Source organism: Pelmatolapia mariae, linkage group LG3_W, assembly GCF_036321145.2.
Source record: "Pelmatolapia mariae isolate MD_Pm_ZW linkage group LG3_W, Pm_UMD_F_2, whole genome shotgun sequence".
Taxonomy (NCBI): domain Eukaryota; kingdom Metazoa; phylum Chordata; class Actinopteri; order Cichliformes; family Cichlidae; genus Pelmatolapia; species Pelmatolapia mariae.
The window spans coordinates 22103223-22115634 of NC_086229.1; the positions used below are offsets into that span (position 1 = coordinate 22103223).

Below are 12412 nucleotides of genomic sequence, written 5' to 3' on the forward strand. Positions count from 1 at the left end.
CTGAATTTAGTTATGTTTTCATTTTGACATACTGTACTAACACAACTGATCTAAAATCAGACAAAAAACATAAAATCAGAGTAGAAAAAGTTATGTTTTTTACTGTAACAACCACAAACATGTTTAATGAATCATATTTCATAACTTTAAATGCAAATATAAATTGTCAATTTTAAAATCATATGCACAAGTTTTGCAAACAACAAAGTTATTTGCATCCATTTACCTTTTACCCTTTTTTAAATAACCATTTCAAACTATTTACAGAACAATCAGCTGTTCTTCAATAAGATGCCACACAAATTATTTGTGCCACTCCAAAAAAATCATTTCTGTCCACTATAAAGGAGAACATCACAGCCTGATACCTGCAGGTCTGACAGCAGCAGGTGTATCACTCCTGTTTCACACAACACAAAACTATCCACAACACTACACATTAACTACACATTCCAAACATGTTAAATTTCACAAATCTCTCACATCTCAAAACTCGCTCTCTCTCTTTTTCTGCTGTCTTTCTCTCTCTCTCTCTCTCTCCGTCACTCCTAAAACTTCCCCTGTTGTGTTTTGGTTTATTGCTCATAAGCAGAGAGTGCTTGCTGCGCTGTCCTTAGACAGTAAACGTGATGAAACTATTGAGGAAAAAAACGCCGCGTATATATTGTTTATCATGACTCTGGTTTTACGTGGCCTATCAACACAATTTAAAAACTGGTATATATCACCTTGTTGCTTTGTCTTTAAGTGGTCATGTGATTGGCTTACCACGACTACTTTATTCTTCCTCAGTCAAACAGCTGTAAGTAATCTGGACAGCAGTCCAGATTACTTACAGCTACTTCTGTGCAACTGATATCAGATGCGGTAAGCTGAACACAGCTTCAACCGTCTGTTTGTTGAAAAATAGTAACAGACCGCATTTTCTTGTTAGTAACTGCAACGGCGTTGTAACGATAGGAATAGTAATTAGTTAGATTACTCGTTACTGAAAAAAGTAACGCCGTTATTCCCATCACTGGCTGTGAGTGTTCATGGAGCTTGCATTTTCACCTGCTGGACATCACTACCTGTCTTCAGAACATTGCAGAGGCCTTATTGACAGTATTTGGCTCTACATATCTGTGTGAGCAGATTTTCTCTCACATGAAGAGTGTCCTCAGGTAGCCGTCTGAATGCTGGACACTCGGAGACCTGTGTCTCTGAGTGGGAGACCAGAGATCACACTAACATGTGAATTAACGAACATGCCATATTGGCTCAGTTTATTATTTTTCTTATCATTGTTGTGAGGAGACCATAAATAGCATTTGTATTTTCTGTTGTACAGTTCATTTGCTGTTATGGAGTTCTTGTTATGGAAAAAAAGAGTCTTTTTTTGTTTCAAAATAGCTGATAACTATTCGCTGATAGCTGCCAACATCTGCGAACAAATATAATTCTATAAGGTGGTTCTATATAGTGTGTAACTGTTAATATAGAGCGTTATTAAATTTATTGCTAATGCAATCATATGGCACATTGACTTCTGAGGAAATTTTAGATGGCACTCATCATCAGAAAGGTTGCCGACCCCTGCTTTAGTGTGTTCAAGTCTGTTTAGTCATTTATATTTTAGTATTGTAGTAAGTTCCATTCAGAGAGGATCCAAGTTGTTGTGGAATTTTCTGTAAAAAATAAAAAGGTCTGCAACACAGTCAGCTGTGGTCAAGCTATTTTATTACTGCATGCATGCAGGAGAGCCAACACACATCAAACATCACAGTTGACAGTCATGCCAGCTCTGCCCTTTGGACATCTCAGCCACTCTTTTATACCTCCCACACACAACTCTCTGTATCTTTTAGTTACAACAGGTTTCTGTCCCACAGGGTGTGGCTTGGCAGAGAGCAACTCCCACTATCTTTTCCCAGGAACCTCCTGGCGCTGGCCCCAAGTTTCATCCTTCTGAGCACAACAGTTAACAGATAACATAGTGAAACATCGTTACGCCTAGATAAACAGTTTTTTTTTCTTTTTTTTAGAATTCATACTTGACACATACTTCATCTAAATATGAAAAGGTTATACAAAATCATACAGTGAAGTTCTAACCACCTAAATCTAAATGTGAGGGTTAACTAGAATTTTTTTTTAAACAAATATTTAAACATTTTTAAAGTAACACAATAGTTGCTTTAAAATAGTTTCCTGGTAATTACTTTTATAATATTGTAACCAAACTGCAAGGACCCACCAACAGCTCAGATTTCTAGGTCTATCCATTTTCTTCTGCATATTCAGTTCAGGGTCATGGGGGAGGGTGGGGGGCTAGAGCCTGTAGTCATAGGTAAAGCACACCTGGACAGGTGACCAGTCTGTTACAGGATTTACAGAGAGACAGACATTAGAATAACACGTCAATTTAAAATTACTGCAAGCTTGCTATAGTTGTATGTATGACCGTGTGTTTCTGTGCTCACAGTCCACGTGTCAGGAACCTGCAGTTCATGTTTTTGTTTTTACTTTAAACTCACTAAAGGACACTTCACGGTGTTGACCCAAATATGGAACAAAGCTGAGTGGCACTTCAGTACAATAGACAGGCTGAGGAGTCAGTAGGCAGAAGTGGAGGCGGCACCACCCACTGGACTCCACTGAACTGGAAAGTGTTGCTTTTAGTTGAAAAGCTGGGAAATGGAGTCCCGGTCAGAATAAACTGGAGTGTGAGAACTGACTAAGTCCCTGAGCAATCTGGAGCAGTCTAATAGAAGTCTACTGGGGTATAGAGGGAGGAGCTTCTGTCAGACTCTTTCTGATGAGGAACTGAAGCCGCTCTCATGGTCTCATCAAATCCATCAGACTCTGCTGAGAAAAACAGTCATGTGACCTCTCAGAACAAACAGCCTGTTAGTTTCCTGCTGCCTCCATCACTCACTTTCATTCACTCTACACTAACATGTTAAAGCAGCGCTATAGCTCACCTGGCTGAGCAGGTGGACTGAAGGCGGGGCTTACTACAGGTGCCTGTGTGTCCCTCACTCTCTCCCCACTTTCCTGTCTACTCTCTGCACCTATATAATAAAGGCAAAAATGCCTCCAATAGAAATCTTTGCAAACACAAAGTCCCACAGCAGCCCCGTGTTCTCCGGCTAAAATGAAAGTTTTTGTCAGTGGAGTCTGGTGGCTTTAACCACACAAACATTACAGCTGCGCTCAAATATCACAAAGAGCTGTGACAGCAGAGAAACACATGGAAATCCTCCAAATATCATCTAGAAATAGAAATCTGTCCACTGTGGGACATGTGAGGCTGACATTAATATGTCTTAAAGTGGGAGATGAAGAAATGATTCCAGGGCCCAAATCATTGAGACAAACATCAATCCACACTTCACTTTGTTTCATGTCTCTAAAGTGGGAATATTTCAGTGTGATGAACAAACGGCCTCCAACAAATAAAGCTGATTTTCTTTTCCTGTCTTTTCTCCAGCGGCCTCAGCTTCTTCCTCTTTCCCCTGTCTTCTTCTGCAGACGCTCCTCTGTAGCTTCAAGCTGTTTCTCTTTACAAGGAGAGCTACAAACCTTTGCATCCAGCCACAAACACCCCATGGTCTCCTCTGGATCATCACACTCATCATTTTCACAATAAAAGCCTCATATTTATGGCTGCTCCACCCTGACATTTGACAACATCCAAATAACTGGATCAAAGTGTTTGAATGATCTCAGCAGCTTTAAAACTATTGATATTTATACATTTACATTGATTTGGACTAAACTAACAAAACTATTGTTAACAACTATTTATTTTGAAGTTAGGATCATTTTTAATGGTCTTCTTAGTCTGTTCATTTAAACACACAGTTGCTCCGCCTGACATTTTTGGCTTTTAGATCAAAACATCAAAGAATTTATTTTATTTGAATGAACTGAAAATAGATTCAAACTAAAAGCTTTTAGAGAATAAACTCCTACATGACCTCTGACCTTTGACCTATATCTACAGCACTGACCTACTGACATACAGCACCACCCTTCTCATCAGCAGGGTGTTTCCCTCCCTGCTGTAGACGGTGCAGGTGTAGGTCCTAGGGTCTCTGTCTGTGGGGTGTTTCAGGGTCAGACTGAGGTCTCCAGTTTTCAGCAGGTCTTCATTCATCTTCGTTCGTCTTCTGTAAACCTGGTGCTGTTCTTCAGGCTGGTCAGAGCCGTTCTCATACACGTGGACCTTCCTGTCGTAATTGTCCTTCCACTCCACTTTAGCGTCTTCAGGCAGGTGAAGTGTGGTGATGAAGGGCAGCTGGACAGACTCCACCCCTGAATCCACCTCTATATAGGGGACTGAGAGGACAACAAAGTACAACATGAGCTTGGATGGAGACATTTGTGTTGACTCTAACAGGCTGAATGCTGCTGCTTCACTGGGAGCTCACTGTTAGATAGAAAGTGGTCAGTGTGAAGAGGAGACGCAGCAGAAAGATGAAGACTGACAGGAAGAAAGCAGTGAACAGACTGTTGGAGCTGCTGTTAGTGGGACAGGACTTTATTCAGTCTCTGAGGACCAGATTTGACTTGATGAAGCAGAGAAACACAGTCTGAGTGTTTCTGTCACACTCACTTCATCACACAGCTCAGTTTGACAACATTTGGAAGAATTTGATAGAAACCTTCCTTTAGTAAAAGCACCAATAAAACACCATGAAAACACCTCACTACACACCAAACTGCAGTACTGGCAAATTGGACATAAAGTATGAAAAGTCAAAGTACTTATTGTGCAGAAAAATGTTCCCATCAGTGTTCTATGTGTAACCCACATAAAATGACGGTATCACTTTAAGAAGTGATAGATATGAGGAGAGATAGATAGCCTGCCCAACCAATCAGAATACAAAGGTTCTAGAATGTGTTGACCAATGGGAAAGCAGCCTGTCACTGTGTGTCCCACCCACCTGCTCTGTCTTCACTGGTACCTGTGTGTGTTGTAGTGGCATGCGTTACTGCATATTGTGGTATCGACCTGATTCGGGTCAGTATCGCTGATATCGATATCAATACCGATACTTTTCAATAGATAAGGTCAAAGCGTCATTGAAGTGCTGAATCTCAATTATTTTATGATCTTAAGTGTTTTTTGTGATTTTTCCTTTTTTATATTAAATAGTTAAAACCCAGGACATGATTAGGACAAAGTTTACAATTAAATAGAAAATACTTTATTATTCTGGCTGGTCTGCCATGCTGCTGCAGGTGAGATGGACTCACCTGCACGGCATCTACAATCATGCCTTGCCAGCTTAAAACCTGTGCTCTGCTTGTGTTGTTTTTGTTGGTGATGTGTACACCTGGCAGCAGGAGAGCTGCAGCTGTAAGAATAAATGATGCTGCGAAGCATGAAAACGCCATCGGGTCTGCTGTGATGGTTCAAGTTTTTTTTTTTTTTTTTTTTTTTTTAGAAAAATCTTATAGTGCACGCAAACCAGTAAACAAATTAAATCAAGTACTGTTGAGAAACTATAATATAAAAATGACAATTAAAATTCTCATCAACAAAAACAACTCGTGAAAATATAAACAATATGTAAACAACTTAACAACCCCCAAAGCTTCTAAGTCACGTCACGTGACAGAAAAATATAAACACAAGAGAGGGGAGGGAGCAAAGTGTGCCTGCTCTGCGCTGACACAGGAGCGGCGAGTCTGGTGACCAGCATGTTTTGTCTTTGCCGAAAGCACAGCATTGCAAGCAGGAGCGGAACTCACAGTCAAGAATCAATCTCACCAGGCTTGTATCGATTGGGTACCGATGCCGACTTGGTATCGATACAATCGATATTTGGATCGATCCGCCCACCACTAGTGTGTAGCCACTGTTGCCAACGTAGCGACTTTGTAGCTATATTTAGTGAGTTTTCAGACCCCCTTAACGACTTTTTTTCTAAAAAGCGACTAGCGACAAATCTGGCGACTTTTTCTGGTATTATTGGAGACTTATTTATGAGGACCTTTTGACATGAAAGCGCGTATCGCTCTTACTCTCAGCAAGCAGCAGGTGCTGCGGTGGGCACCTCGCCTGTGCCAAAGCGCTCACAGGCGGAGGATAGTCCTCCCCTAGCTGCTATCAGGGTAGGAGATGTGCACACCTATGCGTCCAAACTGCAAATGAATTACGCATGAGCAAAGCCGCTGCTCCCGCACTGAATGTAACGCAGTCACTTCTTTTTTTTTACTGTTATGTTGTTTTGTGGATCACCAGGTTTAAAACTACTTATAAACACACACACACAAGTAACTCTACGAGAGTGCCTGTTTCGGGTCACTTTTGCCGGTCCAAGCCCGGATAAAGGAGCAGGGTTGGAATTGTGACATTAAAAAAACAATAATTGCTAAAAGAAATTTAATTTGTGGTTCAAAAAAATTCTAAATGCATTTAAGGTGTTTTTTACTCACTTTATGTCTCTTCCACGATGTTATTTCTCTCTCCTACAACATAGGTTACAATTACATTAGCGTGACCAATTATGCAAATTAGGCGATGACATTTAGCGACTTCTAGGGACTTTTAGGACAGCCAATAGCAATTTTCCTTACTGAGGCGTTGGCAACACTGTATGTAGCGACGTTCGGGCAGGAGAAAAAGAGTCCTGCGCTGCAACCTTTTGCTTACTGAGAGACAGAAGTTTTCGAATTGAAAAGTATTAGGTATAAGTTTTCAACGAACTCTGCTGCACATAGGTTTGCTGGTTATTAGCTGTCTTCCATGCTGAAAGTAGCCGCAGTGAGTAAACAGGCGGATGCTGCAGTTTTCTGGCAACTTTAAAAGGTACAGCGTGGAGCTAAAATGTTAGCTTTCGTTAGCTCTAGTTGTTATCAACTGCCTGAAAGTTCATCTCAATCTGCTTCCAGAAGTAAGGTAAGACTTGAAGCGCAATTTGTTTATTTGTTCTCACGTTGAGACGTTATATTAATGTCATTAAAGAGTTAAAGAAAAACATGCCCTGTTACATTGTTTAGAGCTCCGCATGTTCCGACCTAGAGACACCATACCATTGTCTTCGGCCGTGATGCACTGAGATCGGTGAGCACATATTGTATGTCTCCTTTAGTTTAAGTCTGTTTTGCACTTTATTGTTGAGTAACTGAATTTATCTGAATTGTTTGATTAATAATTGTCGCATATGCAATAACTTTACTTAGCTTGGTTGTAAGTTGTAATGTTTTCATATTATATTTGAAGAAGCGTTTTGCAGTGTTAAAAAAGTGAGTATTGACAATACATTGCAGTAATGCATAGTTGTATAAGAGAGATGTTTTATTTTGCAAATTTGAGTAATTTAATTGTAAATTGATGTCGAATATGATGTAAACAAAATCATAAGCACGGACAAAGATTTGTGGATCAGCTGCTGTTTGCTGCTATAGATATAATCCAGCTGATGTGGGAGAACTACATGTGACACTTTGATGCAGCCATGAATCTGACTGATTTCTTTCCATTTTCAAAGGTTGATGCATCAGTTAAAGTCCTTAAAAAGCTCAGAAATAAAGAGAAAGGTTGGTTAAAGCAAAGAGAGGCACTGGCAGCATTTAAGACACTAAACAAGAGAAACAGATCAGAGAACATCAGACTGAATAAGTGGAATAAAGTGAAACAGAGAACTAACGCTCCCTAAGAATGGAGCTGTCAGAGGAAGAGAGCAGCAAACTGAAAGTCTCTGTTAGCTGCAGAGCTCTGAAACTTCACACAGCTTTGGATGATAACATGGAGAAAGGATGTGGAGATTTTCACAGTTCTGCTAGAAATCATCTTCTAGTTATTGGGACTCAGATATGACTGATTATAGATGAGGACCAAAGAAGGTTTTTACTGAGATTTGAACTGACTTAGCTTAGCCTGTGTTTTAGCCACATGCTAAACAAACACATGTTCAGAAACTAGAAGATGTTACCTTTCAGATGAAGTCTCACACATGAACTTTGCTCCTACAGTTCATCTGCTGAAGCTTTTACATTTGGCTGGAAATCAAATAAAAACCAAAACAACCACAAACATCAGACATGCTAACACTGTAACATTATTGGATGGAGCCCACTGAGACTGAACCACCATCATGAGTCTGACCTCTGACCTTTGACCTGTATCTACAGCACTGACCTCTGACAGTGAGCTTCACGTGTTTCTTCATCAGGATGTTTCCCTCCCTGCTGCTGACGGTGCAGTTGTAGGTGGAGCTGTCTCCATCTGTGGGGTATTTCAGGGTCAGACTGAGGTCTCCAGTTTTCAGCAGGTCTTTATTCCTCTTCGTTCGGTCTCTGTAATCCTGGTGCTGTTCTTCAGGCTGGTCAGAGCCGTTCTCATACACATGGACTGTTGTGTATGAACCCATCTTCCACTCCACTTTAGCATCTTCAGGCAGGTGAAGTGTGGTTTTGAAGGGCAGCTCGACAAACTCCACCCCTGAATCCACCTCCACCTCCACCTGGGGGACTGAGAGGACAACAAAGCACAACATGAGCTTGGATGGAGACATTTGTGTTGACTCTAACAGGCTGAATGCTGCTGCTTCACTGGGAGCTCACTGTTAGATAGAAAGTGGTCAGTGTGAAGAGGAGACGCAGCAGAAAGATGAAGACTGACAGGAAGAAAGCAGTGAACAGACTGTTGGAGCTGCTGTTAGTGGGACAGGACTTTATTCAGTCTCTGAGGACCAGATTTGACTTGATGAAGCAGAGAAACACAGTCTGAGTGTTTCTGTCACACTCACTTCATCACACAGCTCAGTTTGTTTCATGTCTCTAAAGTGGGAATATTTCAGTGTGATGAACAAACGGCCTCCAACAAATAAAGCTGATTTTCTTTTCCTGTCTTTTCTCCAGCGGCCTCAGCTTCTTCCTCTTTCCCCTGTCTTCTTCTGCAGACGCTCCTCTGTAGCTTCAAACTATTTCTCTTTACAAGGAGAGCTACAAACCTTTGCATCCAGCCACAAAGACCCCATGGGCTCCTCTGGATCATCACACTCATCATTTTCACTTCACAATAAAAGCCTCATATTTATGGCTGCTCCACCCTGACATTTGACAACATCCAAATGACTGGATCAAAGTGTTTGAATGATCTCAGCAGCTTTAAAACTATTGATATTTATACATTTACATTGATTTGGACTAAACTAACAAAACTATTGATTTGATCCAAACTCAAATCATGTCAGAGGCTTTTATTTTGAAGTTAGGATCATTTTTAATGGTCTTCTTATTCTGTTCAATTAAACACACAGTTGCTCCGCCTGACATTTTTGGCTTTTAAATCAAAACATCAAAGAATTTATTTTATTTGAATGAACTGAAAATAGATTCAAACTAAAAGCTTTTAGAGAATAAACTCCTACATGACCTCTGACCTTTGACCTGTATCTACAGCACTGACCTCTGAGTTTCAGCTCCTCTTGTTTCTTCAGCAGGATGTTTCCCTCCCTGCTGTAGACAGTGCAGGTGTAGGTGTGGTTGTCTCCATCTGTGGGGTATTTCAGGGTCAGACTGAGGTCTCCAGTTTTCAGCAGGTCTTCATTCATCTTCGTTCGGTCTTTGTAAACCTGGTGCTGTTCTTCAGGCTGGTCAGAGCCGTTCTTAGACACGTGGAGCTTTCTGTCGTAATTGTCCATCCACTCCACTTTGCCGTCTTCAGGCAGGTGAAGTGTGGTTTTGCAGGGCAGCTGGACAGACTCCACCTCTGAATCCACCTCCACCTGGGGGACTGAGAGGACAACAAAGCACAACATGAGCTTGGATGGAGACATTTGTGTTGACTCTAACAGGCTGAATGCTGCTGCTTCACTGGGAGCTCACTGTTAGATAGAAAGTGGTCAGTGTGAAGAGGAGACGCAGCAGAAAGATGAAGACTGACAGGAAGAAAGCAGTGAACAGACTGTTGGAGCTGCTGTTAGTGGGACAGGACTTTATTCAGTCTCCTTGACTTGATGAAAAATGAAATAAATGGATAAAGTCGACATGAGTTTAATTAACAGGTGTGTCTTTTTAAATTTGCTTATGAATGAACTTCAGTATTGATGGGCAGACTAACTCTAAACTCACAGCTCTAAGACAATAAAAGATTGGAAGTGACGCCCACAGGGTGGTGCTACGCTAAAAGTTAGTGAGTCGACCTGCCAAAACTAGAGATGACACGACTTTATGTCCAATACCAATATAATCCAATATAGCGTATTATATAATCGCTAAAAATATTTTTTTAGTATCTTGCTGCACTTTGTATAAGTTCATACTCAAGTTTTAAAAAAAACAAAACACTAAAGCTATTCTGTTATACCAGTATGCAAAAAAAACACTGCACCCAAAATATTTCACAGTTCAGCAATACTGATCAATCTAATAAACTTAAACCTGCACCATCCCCCCTATTCAGGTATTTTAAATAGTACTTAGTGCAAATATTAAACAACCTAACTAATAGGGTTGCAAACTCCCAGCAAAAAAAAAATAGGGAATAACCCCCCACCCTCCACCTCATGATGCTTAATCGACGTAATTGACTTTAATTTAATGCACATGTAAAACAAATGCACAGGAATCAATTATTTTTCTACAATAGTTAAATAGATTCAACATTTTTCTTCAATAGAATTGCAGACTGCACAGATGGTACCTTCCCAAAGCAAAATGTACTATAGGTACTACTATTACTAGGGTATATATTAGACTTAATAGTCACTATATACAATAATGGATTTCTATACATTTAATCAGATGACCACTTTGGTTGTAAGATTCAGATAATTATTTATTAAAAGCTAGACATTTTAAATGAAATAACAAATAAAAGTATTTCTTTGTGCCCCCCTCTCCCTGTTAATACCCTACCTGGCCCCCTGGCAAAACTTTGCTAGACCCGCCCCTGCACAGTTACCAGCTGTCAGCTACTTGGAAAAGGATCCTGGTGTTATTTGTCTCTCAGAAACAGTTCATAACTTCCCTTCCCACTTTTAACCGATGCATGAAACTATACATTTTTAGACATAAGTTGTAACAGCCGCCGTTTTCTTTTTGAGCATTTATTACACAGCGTGTTGCGGGGAAAATCTTGTTCTAACGTTTGAGTCTAAGGTTTATTTTTTAGCACCTAACGCCGCTTTTTTGCTTCTCATCTGTAAACACTGCATACTCTTTCACGGGATTTTGTTTATTTTGAAAAGTCTCAACAGGATCTTGAGCTTTATTGTGAAAGGTTAATATGCCAAACAAACAAGCGGACGGCGGAGCCACGCCATTGTTTTACCGTCCTAGTTGCTAACGACAACGCGTAAAAACAGTCGCTTTTCCGTCCGTAGTGTGGACATATTAAATATAAAGAAAGAGAGAACTTTAACAAATGAATATAGCCACCACAATGACCACCAAATCCATGAAAAAATATTGCCATAAACAGTTTATTTTGCGACAACAACAAACGATAGTGTAATATGAAACGATAGACGTTTTTATATCATCATCCGATATATCTCCAAAAGTTTATTCTTTTCATCTTGACGTAGCGTTTTGTGGGAGAAACGTTTAGTCACTCATCCAAAACACTACGTCCAGATGAACAGAATCAACTTTTGGAGATTTACTTACCTGGATGACTAAGCATGCATCAAGACATCATCTGATATATATCGTTATATCGAACAGCCCTAATGACCAGCAGCTTTTACAGCTGTGGTTCCAGCAAACATCAGCTGATACTAGAAGGTAATATTAAATAAATTCTAACAACAGCTGATCAAGCTTAAACATGCTGCTGTTGTTTAGCGCGACGTCCACTGGTTTCCTCTTTCTGGCGCAAAGTGGGGGATAAACAAACAATAGAGAAAAAGCTTATCAGCTGATCATTGATCAGATTGAACTCTTTGGCTGTAATTGGTCCAGCCCAGAGTCGATCATGACCAGTTGGCCAATTCACCACCTTCGATTGTTTATACTGTTACAAAATAATAATAACAATAATAATAATAAACATTGCTCCATAAAAACTAAAAATCACCATTGGTGGCCGATGGCCAGTCCAGCTGTGGCTCCATATCGGTTGTCAAGCTTAACGTGGAAATACTTTACAAACATTCAGAGATGAACTTACACACTTGCTTTACTTCTCTGGGGGAGCTTTCTCAGAGATGAAATGCTGGTTTGGAAGCAATTAGCGAGGCTCTGAATGCTCCACCAGATCGCCGACAGGGCTCGCACTCCACAGCCGCTCTATCACATGATGCATACTGCTCTGATGTGTTAAGGTCATGAGCTGAGTTTGCCATGTGGCAAGTTTTGGGAGGTGCTTTTGTGATACTTAATGGATCGGATTACATTTTTTATTTCTCTCCCATATCCGATCCGGTAATTTAGGTCAATATCGGACTGTAATATTGGATCGGTCCAT

General features: G+C 40.4%; 1 protein-coding gene across 3 annotated transcripts in view; it reads right to left on the reverse strand.

Annotated features, from left to right (window-relative positions):
- Positions 1-1711: 1711 nt before the first annotated feature.
- LOC134624282 (uncharacterized) overlaps positions 1712-12412 on the reverse strand; it is a 143094-nt gene continuing 132393 nt past the window's right edge. For all 3 annotated transcript variants that reach the window (XM_063469246.1, XM_063469247.1, XM_063469245.1), the window contains 3 exons: positions 9410-9736; positions 8138-8470; positions 1712-4323 (listed from right to left, as the gene is read on the reverse strand). In XM_063469246.1, the coding sequence (XP_063325316.1) occupies positions 3983-4323; positions 8138-8470; positions 9410-9736 (1001 nt within the window). In that variant the 3' untranslated portion in view covers positions 1712-3982. The remainder of the gene's footprint in view (positions 4324-8137; positions 8471-9409; positions 9737-12412) is intronic.